The sequence below is a fragment of the Miscanthus floridulus genome, chromosome 13, assembly GCF_019320115.1.
Source record: "Miscanthus floridulus cultivar M001 chromosome 13, ASM1932011v1, whole genome shotgun sequence".
Classification (NCBI taxonomy): Eukaryota; Viridiplantae; Streptophyta; class Magnoliopsida; order Poales; family Poaceae; genus Miscanthus; species Miscanthus floridulus.
The window spans coordinates 5,142,784-5,164,801 of NC_089592.1; the positions used below are offsets into that span (position 1 = coordinate 5,142,784).

Below are 22,018 nucleotides of genomic sequence, written 5' to 3' on the forward strand. Positions count from 1 at the left end.
ATAGGAGCATGTTGCAAGTGTTTTATCTGGATGTTGCCTATGTTTGCAATGGCTTTCAAGTGTTTTTAGGTGTTTTGGCAACTGTTTCGAATGTATGTTGCAAGAACTGTTTCGGACGTATGTTGCAACTGACGTTGCACATATTGCAATGGAACCCAACTATCATAGCCGCATCCTGGGCGCAGACGGTCTTACGTGCATGCGCGTAGGGAGCGGAGGGCGCGAGCTGTCCCACATGCGGTCAGGCGCTACGGGAGACCTGCTGGTGACATTGGCCCCTGCATGGGCGGGCGAAACAACCAGGCACAGAAAACAGGGTGCAGAGAAACAAGGCAGCAACACCAGGCTCGGGCATCCGAACGTCTTACATAAATGCCTCCACTCACTAGAGGTACGGACCAGACAACAGTACTCCACATAAGCTTCTGAAGGACACGACGTGCAGTGGAGGCCAAATGAGTGGAGAGGTCGTGTTTGTATTTCGTCTTGATACTTTTTAACTAGTATAGTACGGTAGCTTTTTTTAACGTGAGATGGATGAATGTGTCTGCCAGGTGGGTCCCGCATAAGGGCATGGTATCCTCGTACTCAGTTAAACCAGAGCCAAACGGGAGCAAACAGTTCATGTATGCATAACACCCACGCGTTGCTACAGGATACTACTTACCTTGTATGTATGCATAATCAGCTCAACAAAAAGAAGTCTCAATCCAACTTTACAGTGGTTTTTTTACAAGGCATGTATTCATTCAAATAAAGATATAGATGTTATATGCCCTCCCCAAAAGTATTTTTTTTATCATTTGACATGGAGCAAATCAATCTGTTCAAAATAATGAGATGAGATGGCATTACCATTCTACGAATTCGGATCACAATTAAGCATTCACAGTCTAGTTATTTCATACAAAGATAATTAAAAATATTAATTGATTGAATATGCACAAAAAAGAGAAGCTTTGCGTGAAAAAAAAAATTAGTCAAATTTACCATGTCCTGCTCTGTCACTATTTCTGAATCTCTTCATGAATCATGACACATTGTCGTGGTCGCTTTTGGTCCTAACCAATAGCTCTCAAGTTCCAAGTGTTGGTTGGAATCAGTCTTCCAATGGGTCAATTGCTCCTTGTGCTTGTCAACAAGGTATTTGAATCTTTTTTTACATATATATTGAATCACATGTATCCATTATGTCTATATTAAAATAGCTGCACAAGAGCCAGGGGATGGGACTGCATCACTTCCTGGGCCTCGCCCTTTTGCTCTGGAGGTGGGCTCACTTTCATTGGACATACCGGCCCAGGATGGGGACAACCAGGCTGCGGTGGATGAGCTGGCCCAAGCGGAGGGGCCTCAGGAAGGGCGGCCTACTACCACCGTTGCCGGACCGCCAATAGTCGCGGACAAACACCCCCGTTCGGGTCATCTCTGATTTCATCAATCGGCTTAGGCTACCGCTGGAGGATGCCCTTGTCAAGTCGCCCCCATGCCACGCCGTCGACTCCTCCCTCGTCCCCCGCCGGAGCGATAGACTCGCCGCAAAGTCCCGCTACCGAAGCCGGAGGTGCAAGCGAAGAAGGTACTACTCAGCAAGTGGAAGCCGCGCAAACAGGGCCAGAGCCTCAACTCGCCTGATGCGTCGATTGCGGACAAGTTCCACAAGACGTTCGCGGAGCCGTTGTTAGCGTCCAAGGAGGCAGCCATGCGTGAGCTCTTTCCGATGAAGAGCGCGCAGGGGCAGGGCGACACCGGTGTCGGATTGAGCGTTGTCTGCTCAACGTCGCTTCGTTGTTGTCTCCTAGGGCTGTAGGGCAAGATCTTAGATCGCACAATTAGTTTCCTAGTTAGTCATAACAGCGTGTGTTCCATCATCTAGCGGTGCCTTTTGTTAGTGTTCAACCCTATCACTTATGGCATCTCGTTGTGATGTGATGACGGACATGTAAGCTTTCCAAACTTCTTAATGAAACACGTAAGTCTGGGCAAAATACCCGATACCCATTACCCATATCCGAATTACCCAAACCCAGACCCGAATTACCCGAACCTGAGGTATCCGATCCCAAATTCAAATAACGATTTTGATTACCCGAAATTAGTTTGGGTAATTCGGGTAATACCCCCCGACACCCGAACTACCCAAACATTTGTCTCTGTCTTTGTGCTATTAGATGAACACTTGAACTTATCACTTTATTAGAATATAATTCTCTTTGTTTGAACAACGGACTTTAATACATTACTCTACAAAATGCTATTGAAATTCTATATAAATTGCTGCTGAAATTATATATAAATTGCTACTGAATATTTGTGTATTTTGTTGTTTTTTTAAATTCGGGTATATCGGAAATACCCGAACCCGAATTATCGGGTACCCGAAATTACGGGTAATGTTTTTTCAGGACGAATATCGGGTAGCAGTTTTCATTACCCGAATTTTGAATTACCTGAATTACCCGACCCGAAAAAATCGGGTAACCCGAACGCCCAGGCCTAGAAACACATGCTAAGCACGTTCTAAAAAAAATCTTACCACAATATCATAATTTGCTACTCAACAAGGGCTATAGGAGGCTTGATCACCCTCCTTCCTTATTCCATTCAACCCTACAAATTTGAGCAGAGAGATTCAGAACAAAAGAAATAGAATCCATGAACCTAAGCCTACATGATCACTTGGTTAGAGTAGTCTTGGCTGAATTCAAGACCCAGGAATCAAGTCTCTTTGTCTTAGCTTACTTTCCACATATTTTCAAAATTCATAGCTGTTGGATTCTAAACTGGAGCATTGGCAATGGGCCTGTTTTGATGAGTTTCATATTCTTAAAAAAAACAGTTTTTGCCTCTAGCCTCTAAAATCTAGATTCTGAACAAAAACTGGTGGCGGTGTTTGGATCCCCAATTTTTAAGAATCCGGCTTTATTTATTGCTCACAGGGTCACAATAAAACTAGCAAAAGCTGGATATCAACAACTTCTTGGTTTTTAAGAATCTGACAAACAGGACCAATATTACTCACCATTGGATTTGCTCAAACACAGTACCCCGCCATCAATCTTTGGGATTTACACAAAACATGGATGCAAACATAGGCAATGTATTTATATTAGATTTAATTCGAGTAGAGGATCACTTGGCTCACCTCCGAATACCCAGTATCTACCGGCACTCTGCCACACACTATTCATATTGCTCAGGATCGTGTGCTAAAGTTTAGTCCGTTTCACATCGGACCAATTCCGCCCAAAACCTTAGGAATTCCTTAACTAGGAGGACTAAAAATGAGCTAATTATAAAACTAGTTGCACAGGAGTAGACTAATTAGCGAGATGAATCTATTAAACCTAATTAATCAATAATTAGTAAATATTTACTGTAGCACCACGTTATCAAAATCATAGCTAATTAGACTTTAATATATTCGTCTAGTAAATTAGCCTCAATCTGTATAATTAGTTTTGTAATTAGCCTCTTATATTTATTTTTTAAGAGAAAAATAAATATAAGAGGTTAAGTGAAAAATTCGTGCCACGTTAGCCTGCCATGTCAGCAAAAACAGGTCCACGTGGCTGGTATGGACCTATGATGCACCACCTAACAAGTTTAGGGATCTAAAAATGCATTTTCAAAGTTCATGTACCTATGTGACACGCTTACAAGTTCGAGGACCGCTGTTGCATTTAACTCTAAAATAAATAATGGAGCTAGGACATAACCATGAGTCCTGAACTCATGGTGAATGTAAGTGTTATGACTCACCGGGGTTCCATGGTAGATGCATCTCCAGTTGTGAATATATGGGAAGAATTTACCACATCAAACAAGTAACTAAGTAAGTTGAGATGTCCTGTGCCATGCATTGGCTTCGTATCAATTTCTTTACTGCCTGAACAGTCAAACATGAGAGTGCACACGTATTATTATAGTCCTATCTTTGAAGGAAAAAAAATACTCTGTTTTAGAGTTTGGCACAGGGCCTAGAATTTGTCGACTCAGCCCTGTTAGATTTAGATGGCAAGATTACAACTTATTTTTTTCCTCAAACACGCACGGGTGTGCATATCATTGTATTAGAAGATAAAAGAGTTTATATTACAAAAATGCCGTTTTCGTCCGTTAGTTTTCTCTTTGCACTACATTTTGGAAGCCATTAATCCTAGATTCTTACTGAATCCTTGCCGTGCTATGTCCGCGCCAGCGCTCCCAGGCCGCCCACGCCTGCCTCGATCCATCGATCGGCTTCGCCCTTGATGAGTTGCAGCAGATCATTGACTTTTGCTGCTGATCCTCTGAAGCACCTCGCATTGCGCTCTTTCCAAATTTGCCATGAGACCAGCACAAATAAGAAGGAGCGTAGTCTCCGCCACCAGCGCACTGTTGTTGCCACGGTTTTGGGGGATTTGTCGCCCAAGAACATGCGGGATATATGTGAGACCTCACTAAATGGGCCAAGTTGGGCCGGTCTGGTGGGCTGGTCCGAATGGGCGAGCACTGTAGCGATAAGGTGATGCGAGTACTGTAGCATCGAGGAACACCGTAGTTACGAGAATTTAATCCTACATCGGAACCAGAGGCAGTGCCGAACCAGCTTAAAAGCCTGGACCTGGGAGGCTATTAACTTCGGATCGATCTTTTTGCACGAAGTGAGGACGAAAGCGCAAAAGAGTTAATTAGCAGGTGTGTGGTCTATTCAACATGTTGAGTGGATCTTTTAGCCGTCATCTCGTGTCGGGGCGTTACAATATAGAACCTGGAGAATGGGCAAGCCGCTAGGATATGGTCGATGGTCTCTTGCCCTTGATCACAGAGACAGCAGAGCTCCCTTGCGGTCTCTTGCCCTTGATCACAGCAGAGCCCCCTTGCTTCTAAACCATGCCTTGCTCTTCTATCCCTGGTCCAGTGAATGCGCTTGAAAACAAGCAAAAGGAATATCTTGATTCTTAGCGGTGCCCATGTCTTCCAAATGAGTCTGTGGCCAATCATCGGTGTAGAACCAGCATAGAGCATGGTATACAACTTTCTCAAGATTACAACATATGATTTGTTAATGTAATAACCTTGTACATTTTAATGATAATCACAAGAATTTCAAGTGCTAGTATCTGAAAATTATATTTTATAGAGGCTCTACAGTAATTTACACTGATTCGGTTTGGGTAGAGGGGGCTTGAGCCCCCCCCGCCCCACCGCTGGATCCGCCCCTGATTAGGATGACATATACATTTTCCAGCAGATATCGAGAGAGAAGGAATTTGGCTCGTAAATTATGACATGATGGTACCTTGATGTGCGGATGTGCCTAACCTCTAGAGCCCCCATGGCACAGTATCTGCTATGCCTTTTGTCGAATCACTCTAGCGTCCTCTGCTTCTCCTCTCCTTATTACGTGTCCCGTCCTCAAAACCCTGCCACTCGGCCGCACCAGTGGGCTGCCGGCATCGGTTCTGCCCCTCCCGTCCCAAATCCTGTGGCTAGCACGCCGGATCCATGCACTCACTGCTGGCGCCCGGCGGCCTCCTCTTCCACGACGTGGACGACGGGGGCGTGGTGGCATGCGCCGCCGCCGGCCTCTCTTCCTTCACCGGCGTGCTGGCGGGCATCACGCAAGGTGACCTCGGCCTCCTCCCTTTGCCTTCCTCCGTGACGAGAGGCTGGATGGTGCACCATCGTCTCCTCACTTTCTCTATCTTTGCTTTCGTTTTGGATAGATCGATTGTCTCCAACTCCATGACCCAAATCTTCCGGCAGATTGGGCCACGAGGCCGCGACGAAGCTGCCCGCTGGCAGCAGCAACGGATCACGCGAGCATGTGAACATCACCGCTGCAGCTACCTCGACAGCCACAGAATCATCCGTCTCCGACAGTCCGACGCCGATCCGGTGGGCGACAAAGAAATATTACTATTTCTTCACACCCTTTAGCCCTCAATTGGCCACGGAATTTCGTTTTTATCTTCCAGTCAGTCTAAATACTGGTCCAGCACATGTAGTTAAGTGGTTCTTTTGGTTTCATCTCTATTAATGTTTCTTCTATGTACAGGGATAGGGCTATCGCGCGATGTTCAGCATCAATCAGGCATCAGTAGGTCGGTCTCCCCTTTGTTACAGCTTTATTCCAACAAGGCATTGTAGATCCACATTGGATCAAACCAAGATAGCCTACGCCAACAATAGCAGCGATAATTATTTCCTGAGTCTGAATACCCTTCTAAATTCCCATTTATGACTTTGGAGAACAATGTCACACACCAGGTGGATCATTATAATGGTATATGCTTTACCTAATTTCCATGGCTCATGCCTTCCTGGCATTTCATAGCACAATTAATCTTAGATTATATGCTATTCTACTTTATGCAAACTGATCATGAAAAAGATATTTCTCTCCCACAGTGTCACTTTGGAATCACCAAATTATATAGGAAATTGTATTTTAATGTCTTCCTGCCACTTACTATCCCTTGCCCAAATGATCCCATTGCCTTTTCAGACCACTTTTCATGCTTTTGAGCTATTTTTGGAAAACATTTTCAAATACTTATGCCCTGTTCAGGTCATGAGCTGATTTTTTATATGCCTAATGCCTTCGCTAGCTAACAACTTCCTATAAATAGCTCATGTCAGTTCTCTTTGTGCTCTTTCCATTTACTAGATAACATATTTGCTTGACCTGTGCCATTTTCTTTTAGCATATTGGCTGAATATTTTTCCAGATATATTTACGACTTTGACATTTATTTTATGGTTCTGGACATTACGGATATAGAAAAGAATCAGTCACTTTGCTCATCCATTTCTATATGTTGACTTCACAATGTTTCTGCCAATTGGCAATATTGCATGAAGCTCTTTTTTTTTCCTGATGCACATTTATTCTATATCAGCAATACACTTTGGTTAGCTTATTAGCACAGATGCTATTCCTCACTCTTTTAACAGTTTCATGGTCTTTGGATAATTTACAGATGATGCTGTTGTCGATAGTACAGTCCCACATTGAGTTACCTGGAGTGTGTATTGTTCGATGGTTTATTCTCTATGCTGCCACTGTGATTAACTCAGGTATGACAGCTTCAACTCAATCCGGCTGAAATATTTACAGAGCAATGGATTGCTGTGCCGCCTGGGCACAATTCCATGTTAACTTTGACCTTTTTTATACCAACTGATCTTGGAAGAATTTCCTGTTTCTTAGGCCTTGTTTAGTTGGCGAATTTTTTTGATAAATGGTACTGTAGCACTTTCATTGTTATTTGGCAATTAGTGTCCAATCATAGTCTAATTAGGCTTAAAAGATTCGTCTCGTGAATTTCGTCTAAACTGTGTAATTAGTTTTATTTTTTATTTATATTTAATGCTTCATGCATGCGTCCAAAGATTCGATGTGACAGGGAATCTTGAAAATTTTTGCAAAATGAAGTGCAACTAAACAGGCACTTACTGTGGTTTTGGAATTATGCTGCAGGTTCACTGGGGCTTCTGGTTCAGCTTGGTTTACCTGCATCCTGGTCTGCCACACGTTCAGGTGGGTTCCAGAGGAACATGATTTTTTTTTGCTGTTTGTAGCATGTGCCTTTTTAGATTGGGAGGCATGTCCTGCTTATTTGGGCATAGGTGATATTCTATGACCTATCATTTCTTACTCATATAGGATACTATGTCCAGAATATCGCATTTGTTGGTTTCACAGATTCAGAAAAGGATGTCACTTGCTTTTTGTTTGTTTAGTGCATGCTTTCTTCTGCTCGATATTCTCTTCCAATGTGTTCTCCTGGGCATAAATATAGAAGTGAAGTCCTTTTGTCATTTTAATTAAGTTATCTCACCTGCGCTTACTCTTCAGCCATCTATATATAGTGTATTTGTGTTACTTCAGACGAGCAATTACCAGTATTCAATCATGCACGGTGTCCAAGGAATGTACCTACATTTACATTTCTTTTTGTTATGTGCATCAGATCAAATTTGCTTCCCTGTGATATATACTTCAATTCTTTTTTATCCTGCACAAACAATGGAGTACATATTGCTGAAGGATGTTGCTCCTGAATCTGTCCAGGCAGCTGTCAAAGTGAGAACAGTCAGGTCCTGTGACTATCTGAGCAACAAAACCCCACGGTTTCTGTTGCGGATGGATTTGTTGTTGCTAGATGAGCCGATCCCTGTCTTCTTAGTTATAACATAAATTATCATGTCTATGTGTATCTAAGTGCATGATTGTTGACCGCCTTTCCAGGGAACTGCCATGGAAGATCAGATCCCGTTGAAATGGATCCCCATGTTTAAGCCTCAGCTCAATGTAAGTTTTTTTAGGTGGTCAGTACACAATTCTATCAACAAGGCATATTCTTCAAACAAACAAATATACCCCTCTCTCTTACCGAATTGTTTTCTCAGAAGGCGGATACGTCATCGACAGCAACAACACCAGCCACTCTGCTATCACCTCAGGTGCGATGCTAAGGCCATATAGCTTATGTATCCATAGTGAATTACAGTTCCTTATGGCGCTATTAAATTTCAACGTGTTTGCTTTATACTGGAATTTAGGTGTCCTCATCGAGTTGTGCCAGGTATCACACCAGCCTGTGGCTGCGGCTCCGCGGTTCGCGACCTTTCCCGATCCCGTGCCAGGTTAGTATAGTGCATCTTCCCTCTTTGGCTCCTTTTGATGTTAATTTTGTTTGGTCCATTGTTTGGTGCCATGTCATTCATGCTGTGCAACTGTTGTCAATAACCTACTGTTGCTGAACCCTACTGAATGAATATGGATTGGCTACGACCTCCTGGATTAGCTCTGCTGTTTTGATCGATGTTCCCTTTTTGTTAGCCTACCTGTTTGCTGCCGATTGCTACATTTTGCCTCATGACCACAAACGTGCCTTCGATGGATTACCAAGTGTGATACCAGACTCTAATAAATAATAGATAACGGCCAATCTGCATGTCTTTATTTTGCAGTTTCCTGTTCCTACTTCGTACAACTGACTTGGTCCCCTGCGGTCACTCCATTGTTGCCTGTAGCCTCACTCGGTTGCTTTGTTCTGGTCTTTTGGCTAACCTGCCTTTGTTCTTTTTTCCATCTCATATTATCCTATCTTATAGCCTGATATTATCCTATCCTATAACGTCATGTGCATCCTGTATACATTGTAATGATTGTTTGATCTATCGTAGCTTCGGCATCCATGCTATAATCTACATGGTTTCAGTCAGTGGATTGGTCGTTTGTTCTCTCTTCTCAGTGCTTTCCTGTTGTGCCGTTTTGCTGTTTCCATTGTAGTGTAGTGTTGTGTCTTTGTCCTTGTGCCGATGCATCCCAAGAGAGCCGTGCGTTGACGTGCCTCTGTGCGTGCTGTCCATCCGCCGTCAAATAGCCCTAGCATATCAGTTTGTGGCAGTGTTCGCCGTTGCAGTTCTCGTGGTGAGCTAACCCTCCAGCCATTGCTAAATCATCTACTTCCAATTGTTGAAGTAGGGCTCATAGTTTCATCACTGCAATTAACGCTGTTGCACAATTTAAATTGTTGCTCATTGAGATGGTATGAATCCTAGGTGCCTAAGCGTGTTAATGTTCCTACTAACACATGGTAAGCATTCAAGATTGCTAAGAGATGTAAATTTTTCTGTCCCTGTAGTTCTGGTCCGTGTCTTACCAGTAACTGCTTAATTGCTTTATGTCAAGAGAAAAATGATAATCATAAACTATTTGTTTCCATCTTCTGTTTTAGGACTACTTCTTGGAATTGTGATGTGGTTAATGTGCAAAAAAAATGATAAATACCGCGTACATCGCATGCATATCCATTTTTTTGGAGTTAAGCAGCAAAATGCTACTGACATACTCTTTCACGCATTGGCAGTTAATGTATCACCATGGAAATCGCAGGAGGCTTTCCATAGATTATGTAACAAGGTTCGTCCAACAATGTTACTTGACCTTCCAGACTTCAGGTGCTCTCCTAAACCTTTTGATTTGTGGACTTAATTTTCCTTTTTGCTTATGTGTGGCCTATCTTTTTTTTTTGGTTGCAAATCTGTATGACAGTTATTGTGATAATATAACTAATGAGGCACACTATGGACAATTTTGCTAATGTGGCCTATGTTTCATACTAGCATATAGATTTAATCCACAGCGGTTGTTAGCACAGTGCATTGCTGAGATGAAAAGGAGCAAAAGCTGCAGCCACAGCCGCTGCTTTATGCTTACCGAACTATTTAGGATATATGACAAAAAGTCTCACATTCCTTGCAGATTTTACTCAACAGATAGTTTGTAGCAGATCTGTTTTTACTTGAAATGGAACTAATGTATGAGGAAACAACCATTTGCAGTATATTTTCCTCCCTTTTAAAAAAACTCGACGGGGGGGGGGGGGGGGGGGGGGTTAAGACTGTCCCCGCAGCATTACAAATAAGAAGAAGGACCTTCTCACCCAAGTGAGAATTGGGCCGGTGCCCCCCACTGCTTGTTATGGGGACGGACGAGGGGATTCTTTTTAACCTCAGCCTGAAATTCGCTCCCACGGAGAGTCGAACCCAGAACCTGAGGAGTGCCGCTGGGTCACCTAACCGTTTGAGCTAGGCGCCCTTTGGCATTCAAATACATTGAGGCTCAGACTATGCAGCTTAGTGCCTAAAGATAGCTAATGTGTGTGCTTAGTGTGTGGGATCACAAACAGAACATGATCACCGTATGAACAAATAAGATAGGGCGCAGCGAAGCGTGCCTACTTACCTAGTTTATGATAAGGACCATAGAGTTTGATTGTATGTCTATTTGTTTTGTAGTATTGTAATTTCTCATTGAGCTTCAAATGGCTGATTATTGTCTTTATATTCATATGTAGTTAGCAGAACTTAAGTCAGATATAGCTGTACCTACAATAGAAGTGAGGTGTTTAGCCTTTGTCTACACAAATAGATGTTCTCAACCCTAATCTGACTTTATTTTTCCATAGTATGCAAGAAATATCGCACGGTGTTATAGAACTGGTGTTTTCTCTTATCTCAGCTTATAAATAACCCTGTGCCCGTATAGAAACTAAACTAACCATATGAATTTTTCAGAATGCAGGTGCTGGCATATTCTGCCTCATAACAATAGCTCTGTTATCATCCTGCACCATTCTACTTTACATAATATAGGTATGACCATCAGACTTTTGGACTATAATGTTGTCAGCTTATGACTGATGACTTCAAATGTTTTGTTACTGCGAATAGTTCTCCTTCTCTGTAAAAAGAAGATTGCGCTGTTTAGTTTCTCATTTTTCCAATCGCAACTGTTTGGCGCTTTTTATTCATGGCTACTTACAGCTGACATTATTCAGATGTTGTTTGTACTAAAAAACAGTGAAACCAAGAGAAAATTTACAAAACTGTCCCCATATGCTTTCTTTGTGCTCAGACCTGCATATTTTAGCATAACCTATGGTGCCAATACCTGTTGAGGCTACATATATGTGTATATATATTTATTAAATCATTTGAGAGCTAATATCTGTCATGCTGTTGGGTAATGTACTTTTTCCCTGATTGCTATTCATCGTTTTTACCTTGTGATTGTGGTGGCATTGTGTTTTCCTAATGAGGTTTGGTTGCAGATATGCACATCAGTTGTTTGTGGAAATAACTGATTAGTAAGGCTGCAAAGAGCATCAGAGGGTCGTCAAATATGGGCAATTTCTTCATATTTTGCTAGATCAGCCATTGATCAGCTGCATGTTTCACTACACTACCTCCCATCAACTGCAAGGGTTTCTTCAGATTCAGCGAATCAGTGCCTCCGTCTACTTTACCTGCAAATCTGAAACTGTTGTGCTCTCTGTCCAAGCGTTTGGAAAGTTATGATATATGCAGATTGATGAATGGCATGTAAACATTGCTGAAATCTGTATGGCCGTTCTTGCCAACATTCCATGCATGTGTATGATATAACGGCCTCTGTATGTTTTGCTCAGCTGTTAACGTTCATTTGCAAAATGCATTCTTCATGTTCGGCCTGATGCGTTTAGGAGTAGACGTGTAGTACGCCGCCTCGCCGCCGGCTCTTCACCCGCCCGGCCGCCGGTGCCCCACCGGCGCAGCGCAGCCTTTGTAGTTTCCACCCAACAACACCGTGCTCGGTGCTTCGAGCGGGGGCCTCAAAGCGCGATGGGCCCACCTCCTCCGCTCGCCGTGAACGGCGAAGCCTGCCCCCGCTCGGCGTGGCGTGCAGTGGACCCACCCCCGCTCGCCGTGCGTCGCACGAAAGCCCGAGTGGGCCCGTCCCCGCTCGGAGCGCGCCGAAGCGTGGCCGGGTGAGGCCGGATTGCAGTTCCCTCCGCGCCGGCGAGGCTCGGTGTCCTAGTCTATAAAAACACAGCCGTGTCTCGTATCCGGCCACGCAAACGCAACAACAGATTCAAAATTCAGTTCGTGCCGAGAGAGAGGGGTTCCACTAACCGAGAGAGCGGGCTTTGCCGGTGGGAGGGGAGCGGAGGATCATGGATTGGGAGTCGATGAGCGCAGAGCAGTGGGAGGCCATGGCGGAGGCCGAGAAGGAGCGGGAGGCCGAGCAGCATCGCGAGGCCATCTTCGAGGAGGAGAAGGCGGACGAGGCGCTCGCGGATGCTGAGATCGAGGACATCGAGGACGCGGAGCCGGAGCCCGACATCGAGGAGGAGATGGCGCCGCCGCCACCACTCGTCGAGGTGTGGTCGCTCCGCGCCGGCCAGGTCTTCTCCGTGAACATCGCTGCTGCTACCTTCCGTCTTCGTGCGGTGGCCGTCAACAACGCCGCCGCTATGGAGTCCATCTTCGTCCAGCAGCAGCAGGCCCCTGCCAAGCCGTGGGTGATTCCTGCCTTCGACAACCTCACCGCCCTCTCCCGCGTCGATCGGCTTCTGACACTCGGCATCGACGCACACCTCCCAATCCTCTTCGCCAACCTCTACAAGGTGGAGTACCTGGAGGCGTGCCGGGATTGGACCTGGGAGCTGCAGACGGCCGCGACAGCATTTGGGGGAACCTTCAGCAATAAGCCTGAGCGTTTGGGTTACACGATTTTTTCGGGTCGGGTAATTCGGATAATTCAAAATTCGGTAATAAAAATTGCTATCCGATATTAACCTCGAAAAAACACTATCCATAAATTCGGGTATCCGATAATTTGGGTTCGGGTTCGGTATTACCCGATATATCCAAATTTACAGAAAACAACAAACTACACTAAATTTCAGTAGCGATCTATACATAATTTCAGCAGCAATTTGTATAGAATTTCAATAGCAATTTGTAGAGAATAATATATTACAGTCACTCATTCAAATAGAGAGAATTATATTCTAATAAAGTGATAAGTTAAATGGTTCAGCTAACAACACATGATAAATACATAGACAAAAACAAATCTTTGGGTAGTTCGGGTAGTTTGGGTACCGGGGGATATTACCCGAATTACCCAAACTAATTTCGGGTAATCAAAATCGCTATCCGAATTTAGGATCGGGTACCTCGGGTTTGGATAATTCGGGTCCGGGTTTAGATAATTTGAGTACGGGGTAATGGGTATCGGATATTTTGCCCAGGCTTATTCAGCAAGTGCAGGCTTATTCAGCAAGTGCAAGTCCGTGAAAAGCATCTGTCAAGGGCTTCGTAAGGTGATCGCTGGGGCGCTCAGTGTGCGTCGTGCTCGCACGGAGGAGTGGCTGGTAGTGAAGCTGAACAGTGCTCGCGACGACCTCAGGGCCCTCAAGGTCAGCACCGCCTTCTTCAAGGATTGAGCACGCCTGCATAGTCCCTCACGGTACCCTTCCCCCAACGCAGAGTAGTCTTCCCAATGAATCCCTCTGTGAATGATTCCTGTTGAGTTCTGTAGAGTCCAATGAATCCCTGTTCGACTGCATAGTCCGTCAGGTTCTGTGAATGATTCCTGTTGAGGTTGGTTTCTGTGAACCTAGTAGTAGTAGTTTTACTGATGCAGAGCAGCGAGGTAGTAGTAGTTTTACTGGAGTAGTCGTTTCTGGTGCAGAGCAGCAGATCGCTGCGAACGAGAGGACGTTTTGGTGGCGGTGGTGTCTCGTGCCTGATTTGAGGCAGCCACGTGTTACTTTTTCTGTTCGTCTTGCAAAGTTTAGTTTCCTGGATGGCGATGATCTCGTGATGAACTTCAAATGGTGTAATGGCATCTGCAGTTAATGATCAACATCTATATGAGCTTCCTGTGACCAATTTGTGTTCTCGTGTATGATTGCATCTACCATCCTTTCTCTCTATGAAGTTGTGATCCGTAACCGGTGACTCATGCATCTACCATCCTGATTCTGGAGTTTGCGTGTGGCTGCTATAATCATTGCGCGTTCTGTATTTTTTTTTACCATGCCACGTAACTCTTTTTTTGTTTACGTTATTACGTGCTCTGTATTTTTTTTAGCATGCCACGGAACCTTTCTTTTTGTTTTACCGTGACACGAAGCGTCATTTTATCTGGGGTAATTTTGAGTTGGCACAGCGGCCAAAGCACTGTACCTGCGTATTCCTCCTACCTTTGGTGCTTCGCGTGTTGCTACCTTCTGATTTGTGGTGAGGTTCAGCTACACCAACTTGTTTTGGCCGAGGGTTATGGCTTGTGTGAGGTGTGACCTGAACACTACTGTGTGCCTGCCATGCTATTAAAACTCTACTACGTCTTTGTTAACGTGACATGCACGCCCACATCCACATGACATCGGAGCCAGCCCACGCTGCGCCGCCCTTCCCACGCCTCATCACACGCCCGCGCTGCGCTCTGCTCGCGCTCTCAGCCACCTCGCGCTCGCCATGCGCCACACAACGAGGAGGGTAGAGTAGTCAGAAGAGGATGAGGCAGAGATCAGAGATGCAGTGGACGTGGGGACAGCCGGACAGAGGAGAGATTAGGAGAGAAGTGGCTATTATTCACCACCTTTGACCAATGGCAAATCGTCTTTTCACTTTGTGCCTAGCTGCAGTTCGCTCTGAATCTGACGGCAGCAGTGGCAAAGATGTCACGAGTAAAGTTTGGATAGTGATGACATGTTAATAAGCTTTTAGTGGTAGTTATGAAATTTGGTTTTTTTTTTAGTTACGTGTAGACAATTAACCTGGTATGTTTGGGCGCTCTAATTAACAACATCTGAGTACCCAATAATTTATTCCCCAAAACATCGTGTTTTCCAACTTCTAAAAAAATTGGGAGTAATAAATAAGACCATCTCCAAGAGTTTCTAATAATGGGCTTCCAAAATATCAAAATTTTGGTCCTGCACACAATTTTGTTGGCGGCAGTTTTTTTCACACGAAGATCCAAACACCAGTCGCACCTACGTCAACGCCGCCTCCCTGCACGGTTGTACCAAACTGCCAATCCCTAGCCTGCCCTGGCTGGCGGTAGCCAGACAAGGCCGGTAGCCCTGCCAGCAGTGCCTCCCAGCCGACCGGCAATGTCTCCTAGCCGGACGCCACGACCTCCCAATCGGCCGCCTGCCACGACAGGCCACCCAGCCATGGCCCTCCCAGGCGGCGGTTGTGGCTGCCTATGGCATGGCCAGCGACGGTCGTCGCCTCCAGGCAGTGGCTCCGGTCGGTAGGAAACCCTAGGGCTAGCAAAAACAACACTATAGCAAAGTGGAAGCAGTAGATCAATGGCTTACCTCTACCCTAGGTCGGTGGCGGCCAAGATCGGCTTCCGTAGATGGAGTCTGGGCTATGGCGCGAAGGAGAAGAGTCACGGGAAAATGTCGCGGTGAAGCGCGCGAAGGAGGGGACAGCGCGGAGAAACTCCGGATACACGCGGCATGGGTGCGCGCATTTTTACGCGTAAGGGAGGGATTTTTTTTCAAGTGCCAAAAAATTGAGAAAGTCTATTGGATACTTTGAAGATGAGTTTTTTTTTTCTAAAAAATCTCGGATCGGGAAGGTTTATACCGAAGGTTACTGGTATCGTGAAAGCTGATGAAAGCAACTTCCTTCCCCATTTCACACCGTGTTGCATTGCACGCAAACACTGTACACCGACCATATAATAATAGTATAATATACTCATAATAATAATATGGATTTACTCAGAAAGAAAAACTCCTCATGCTCGTGCTGCTGCTGCTGCTGCAGCGTACCGTTCTTGGGTTCGTGTCTCGCTGCATCCTCACCTGTGCTGTCTCTGTGGACTATGGTGGAGCCAGACTAGGAACTACTATATACGTACATCGTTGGGTTATATTAGCCGTGTTCGCTTGTCTTATAATTCGTATTTTTCACTTTATTTTCTTAGCTGGAACAATATTTTTCTCTCGTAACAAATCAGTTAGAACAGTGTTTTGGTTTGTTTTTTCAGCGAAACGAACGATGCCATTATATATGGCTACACAACACCTCATAATACAGATGCCTTGCTAAGGCCATCCAATCTGTTCTCCCACCGGTGATCACGAAGCTCGCTCGAGCCCAGCGACACGATGTTGGATCCCCTCAGGCTCACGCGTCAGACTTCCAGCTCGGTTGGAACGGCTGACGGGTGGCCCCCGCTGAACAGAGAGAGAAGGAGGGGGGCGCACGGGCGGAGCGGCTTCTCCACTTCCACTCAGCCGCCGAGCGGGGCGACGCTGCTGGGCCTAGGCAAAACCAAGATGGGCCCAAGCGCGCGCAAGGGGAAAAGAAAGGGACGGGCCGGCGCTATGGCTTGCGGGAGAGAGGGAAGGGTGTGGCCGAGTGGGTTGCCAATAGGCCAAGGCCGAGATCCAGGTGCGGGAAAAAGAAGAGAAAAAAAATGGCAGGCTTCTCTAGTGTTGTACGATGTTGGATCCCCTCAGCTCAGCCTCAGACTCGCACGTCACACTTCCAGCTCGTGGTTCACGGCGGCAGTAACTTCCTTTGCCCTTTGGGACACAGAGTGGAGTTGCGATTTTAAGTCAGGAGGATGGATTCTGTCCTGAATATGACGCATTGCATGCATATTAGCAGCAGTGCACTAATAAATTGTGCCGATTGCATGATCGATTCTCCGCAGCCCAGTTTCCCTCGGTGTAAGTGCTAGCGTCCACACCGCGCTACACTCCGTTTCACGCTCCACGCGGGCCCACGCCACCCTAGCGACAAGAGGGGAAGGGCGCGCGGCGTCTCCGATTCGGAAGGACCCGACTACGACATCGTATGGATGTCTTGCCGGCGTTGGGAGAGACGATGCAGTAGAAGGTGGGAAGGAGAGATGCAACATTCGATCTACTTTTGAAACATCCAAATACAACAGTTGCAACATACGTCTGAAGGTAGTTGAAACACTTGAAACATGCTTCTAAAACACTTGAAAACCATTGCAATCATACGCATACATCCAAATAAAATGCATGCAACATCCAGATAAACACACTTGCAACATGCATCCAGAAAACACAGATGAAAGATACCTCTGAAACAACTGAAACACTCGAAACATATGCTTGTAACATGCCTCTGAAATAATTACAACATATGCAACATCCCCCGATCTACTTTTGCAACATCCCTATAAAACAAATGCAACATACATCTAAAACACTTGAAACATACATATGCAACGTAGGGGAAGGGAAGGCTAGCCAGTCGATTCTGGCCGCTGGGGTGAGACGGAGCTCGGTCGCCGTGTTGGGGTGAGAGAGGGCGCCACTGGGGGTGTGGCGAGCGCCATGTTGGGGTGGGGCACGGACGCCCACTCCCCTGCAACAATGTCGCGCCACCTCCATGGATCTTGCTCGTGCTCCCTCTAATAAAAGGCTTATGCCATTTATGTGAATATATTGACTTATATATTTATATATACATAGTGATAGACCATGTGTCTATCCGATATGAGGTCTCCAGCGATCGTGGACAGGATTTTTTTTAGAGTAAAAGGTTTGCTCCACTTTATTTTAGAGAGGCAACTGTGACGTAAGTGACATCAGTATAGACGTGTCCGTCATGTTCTGCTGCACTACTTCAGCAGCACTTTTCGCCGAACCAACAGTGTTTCTCACAGCATTTCAGCACACTACTACAGAAAAATTTTACCGAGGCGGGCAAATTGAATTTACCGTGGCGGGCATCACAACTCCTCGGCCGAAAGGTCACGGTAAATCAAGTATTTACCTAGGCGGTTGAAATACCCGTCTCGATAAATCAAATTAAAAAGGAAAAGAAAAGAAAAAAGCCGCAGCCCAACTGGGCCTCCCCGCTGCTGCCCCTGTAGGCTCCTCACCGCCGCCACCGTAGGTTCCCCGCCGCCCGATGCGCCGCCGGTGCTACATCCTCGCTGAACCGCCGGATCTGCGCCTCTAGCCACGAGGAGAGGAGCTCCGGTCACCGGATCTGCGCCTCCAGCCACCATGTCGCGGGGGGAGGAGCTCCGGTCGCCGAATCTACGCCTCCAGCCGCCATGCTGCGAGGGGAGGAGCTCCGACCGCCGTATCTACAGCTCCAGTCGCCATGCCGCAAGGGGAGGAGCTCCTGCTGCCGAATCGGCCTCCACATGTGCCGACCGAGCTCGAGGGAGAGGGAGAGGGATGCGCTGCAGCCATATCTGCCCACACTAGGGCCGGATCTGGCCTCCCCATGCGCCACCGTTGTCGGATCCGCCGGCGCCGAAGCCAGATCCGGCCTCCCTGTGCGCCGGCGAAGCTTGATGTCGAGGGAGAGGGAGAGGCATGCGCCACCGTCTCCGAAGATCGAGAGGAGAGGGAGGTGCCAGTGCCCTGTTTGCGTCGGTGGGTGAGAGGGAGAGGAGAGGGAGGTGCCGTCGGTGGGCTGCCATGGGAGAGGGAGAGGTGAGGGGAGGAAAGGGCAAGTGAGGGAGAGAGAGATGCACCAGGGGGGAAGGCGCCGCTGGTGCGCACGACTTGTGTCGAAGGAAGGGGCGAGTGCATCGATTTTGCGAGGTAATGAGAGGCAGTGAGAGCAAACCCCAAGTCCCTCTATATATATATAAGCCCGATAAGGACAGTATGGGCCACGGTTTTCATGGATTTGCTAGTGCTCGGCCATATTAACCGAGGCGGGCCACTTATAAGACCCGCCTCCGAAAATGGCCTGATTTTCCCAGGCGGGTCACTTATAAGGCCCGCCTCGGTTAATTGATTTTAGAACCACCTCGGTAAATCGATTTTACGAGACGGTTGACTGTGACCACCTTGGTTAATAAAAAATGACTGCCTCGGTTAATCCAGGCATTAACCGAGGCAGTTTAAAATCCCCCCGCCTCCGAGGCCAAATTCAAAACGCCTCGCAAAAAAATTTGTGTAGTAATGGCATAAGCATTAGCATAAGTCAAATTTCAGCGAAACGAACATGGCATTAATGTTTTGAAACAATACTTGTGGGCGAATCATATGATAAAAAATGATCGTACGCTCACCCACATACATGAGGCATGCAGATGGTGCATGGGAGCAAAGTCAATGGGAGAAATCAAAAGTCTCTAGATGAGCTCTTATCCGGTGATTTTTTTTTATTTTTAACACTTTTTGTAAACTAATTTTAAATCTAACACTGTTTATTTTTTTTTCAAAACTAACACTTTTGGCCACGCCTATTGCCATGGCGCGGAGAAATGTCTATGCCACGCCATGCATGGTGGTGCGGCGAGAGGGGTGATGTGGCGACGACAGGGGCGCTGACCGATGACGTGGCAGGGTCTGTCGCGCCATAGACCACAGCGCGACACTGACGTGCCAAGTACCACGGCGCGGCAGGACCTGGACACAGACAGAAGACCAGCCTCTATTGCAATTGAACGGGAGCTGCTGTCGGTGAGGATCGACAGCGACGCGACCATGGACCCCGGCTTCGCGTCACAGCTGAATGACACCTACAGCTCCGACCCCAATGCCTTCACCTTCCTCGACCCCTGGTCGGTGGGCTTCGACAACGCCTTCTATCAGAACCTGCAGGTCGGCAAGGGCCTCCTGGGCTCCGACCAGGTGCTCTACTCCGACATGCGGTCACACAACACGGTCAACTACTACGCATCCAACCAGGTTGCCTTCTTCGGCGATTTCGTGGCGGCGATGACCAAGCTCGGGAGGATCGGGGTTAAGACGCCGGCCACCGGCGGTGAGATATGCCGGGACTGCCGGTTCCTGAACTAGTTGCTAGTTAATCTCGCTGACAGTGCTGCTGCGACGCATTGAAACGAATATGAAGCAAATAAATGGAGTCCGTGCGCAAGTTGACAAGTTGCCACATAACATTTTTATTGGTTCATGAGTCTGCAAGTTTCGAACGACAATATTTGTTCGACATAAGTTCGACATAACCAACTAATTCTCAGGAGTGTAAGGATCCCTCGGACGCCTCTGTCTCTTCGGATTTGTAGGCAACACATTCGGAATGTAGCCAACATCGGTGTGGTCGCGTTGCCGGTGCGTACGGCTCATACCCTGCAAGTATATGATATGCATGATTACTTATAATCTTTATGATCGTTAGTTTATGGAGCCTACGTATTTAAAGAAACTACCTTTGTTACTACCTGTGAGGCTCCTTGGGTACCAAGTGGGGTACCACATAGCTGAGACATACCTATCTTGTCCTGCTGCCAATCGTCCCACTGGTGGTGCTATATGCGGAAGCCCGGGGGGTTTTTGTTGTCGTCGTCCTCGTTTGTAGGGTCCTTCCTAGCTCTATGATGTGGTGGTGTACGCACTACAGAAGTGACACCTATCACCGGCTGAGAAGAGCCAGCTGGTGTCCTCAAAGAGCCAGAAGACGTGCCACTAGACCGCGCCGGGTAATCAGGTTCCACCCAAGGAGTGTCCATGCAGCTCAACTTCTGAGCTAGCTTCCTGTAGCTCTGCTTCACCTTCTGCATAAATAGACATTAAAGTTAGTGCATTTTCCAAACACATATACACTAAAGAAATATTTTCAGAATGGACAAGTTTATGTTTACCTCCACAAAAGCCTCGAGAACGTCTGGCCCCTGCCCTCTAGACTCGTAAAGCCGAAACGTTGCTTTGTTGGACATCCTTGACAATTGTGTCGCCTGGGTATAGAAACATGGTTGGATAGTTTTAGTACACATACTTAATACCAAATGGATAACAAATTGTACTATTCGAGTATCTTACCACGTATCTTTGAAGCAGGGCTCTCTGTAGTTGTGTGTCGTCCCTAGTGGCAACATCGTACACATCTTCCTCGTCGTCCTCGTCAATCGCCTCCTCAGTGTACGGGGGCTTGATATGTGTCCTTGTAGACCTATGAAGCCACCGTAGGTACTCGTTGAAGGTGTGCTGGTCGTGCGGGGGACCCACATCGACCGGCCGCCGGTCCCTATTCTGCCATAACTGGATATATGCGTTGTGTGTCACGCGCCAATCCTTGATCTTGTACCTCTTCCTACGGTCATACCTGTAATAAAAAGATTGTTAGTTGTACCATACACATCTCTGAATTGTAGCTTTGTTATTAATCGATAACGCATCCATGCAATTCTTGGTTGGTGGAGTAAAGCGGTGGTGGGTAGCCTGTCATTCTTCCAAACTGCCTACAAACCCTGATGGGCAAGTGAATCTCGACCACGTGAAAGAAAATAAGAGGGATGTTGCAACGATACTCGTCTGACTCATCCCTAGTGACAGGACTCAGATAGTACTAGAGCTCCGAAGCATCCCAAGGACACCAATGCACCTGAACATTTTGTAATTGAGTTAGGTTGTGATATAGTGTACATCGAACAAGACACATGTATGATAGTAAAGAGAGCGTAACCTGGTGCTATGTCAGGACGTCGAGACAGTCCGTATACTCCTTGTACTTGTGTTTCGCATTCCCTCTAACTAACTCTGCTTGCGTCCAGATATATAGAGCCGTAGGGAGTGTATCCTGCCCGTTCCAATGCTGCATTGAACACGATAATGAATTAGCCATTAATAATTTCATCATATGTAACTACCTCAAAGAATATAGTGAACTGAAGTACTTACCGGTAAACCAGTAACAAGGGGCCTCCCAACGGGCCATCGTTCCCAACACCAAACCTGGAGTAGGTAGGAGCAACCCC

The 22,018-nt window shown here is 46.5% G+C and overlaps 2 protein-coding genes across 6 annotated transcripts; both read left to right on the plus strand.

The window, feature by feature from the left end:
- The first annotated feature begins 5,413 nt into the window (after window positions 1-5,413).
- On the plus strand, window positions 5,414-11,962 carry LOC136498860 (uncharacterized). 5 transcript variants are annotated; one of them, XM_066494574.1, is made up of 11 exons: window positions 5,414-5,611; window positions 5,752-5,883; window positions 6,044-6,271; window positions 6,969-7,065; window positions 7,469-7,528; window positions 8,240-8,302; window positions 8,401-8,454; window positions 8,554-8,637; window positions 9,867-9,957; window positions 11,077-11,154; window positions 11,613-11,962. In XM_066494574.1, exons 6-11 carry the CDS (start codon window positions 8,249-8,251, stop codon window positions 11,639-11,641), a joined length of 390 nt encoding a protein of 129 aa, XP_066350671.1. In that variant the 5' UTR covers window positions 5,414-5,611; window positions 5,752-5,883; window positions 6,044-6,271; window positions 6,969-7,065; window positions 7,469-7,528; window positions 8,240-8,248; the 3' UTR covers window positions 11,642-11,962. The 5 variants fall into 5 exon arrangements, with proteins under 5 accessions (XP_066350671.1, XP_066350670.1, XP_066350674.1 ...); XM_066494573.1 differs by having other exon boundaries at window positions 6,044-6,089; XM_066494577.1 differs by having other exon boundaries at window positions 6,044-6,089; window positions 11,084-11,154.
- Window positions 11,963-19,634: 7,672 nt separating this feature from the next.
- LOC136499316 (peroxidase 73-like) lies at window positions 19,635-20,102 on the plus strand. Its single transcript, XM_066495019.1, has one exon. The coding sequence runs from the start codon at window positions 19,635-19,637 to the stop codon at window positions 20,100-20,102; it is 468 nt and encodes a 155-aa protein (XP_066351116.1).
- Window positions 20,103-22,018: the final 1,916 nt, after the last annotated feature.

What these genes read in the sequence shown, in the direction of transcription:
- LOC136498860 (XM_066494574.1), top strand. Translation starts at nt 8,249, where the DNA reads ATGGAAGATCAGATCCCGTTGAAATGGATCCCCATGTTTAAGCCTCAG. An exon ending in TGTTTAAGCCTCAGCTCAAT is followed by an intron (nt 8,303 to 8,400) that starts GTAAGTTTTTTT and finishes TTGTTTTCTCAG; the next exon opens with AAGGCGGATACGTCATCGAC. An exon ending in CTTGACCTTCCAGACTTCAG is followed by an intron (nt 9,958 to 11,076) that starts GTGCTCTCCTAA and finishes TGAATTTTTCAG; the next exon opens with AATGCAGGTGCTGGCATATT.
- LOC136499316 (XM_066495019.1), top strand. Translation starts at nt 19,635, where the DNA reads ATGACGTGGCAGGGTCTGTCGCGCCATAGACCACAGCGCGACACTGAC.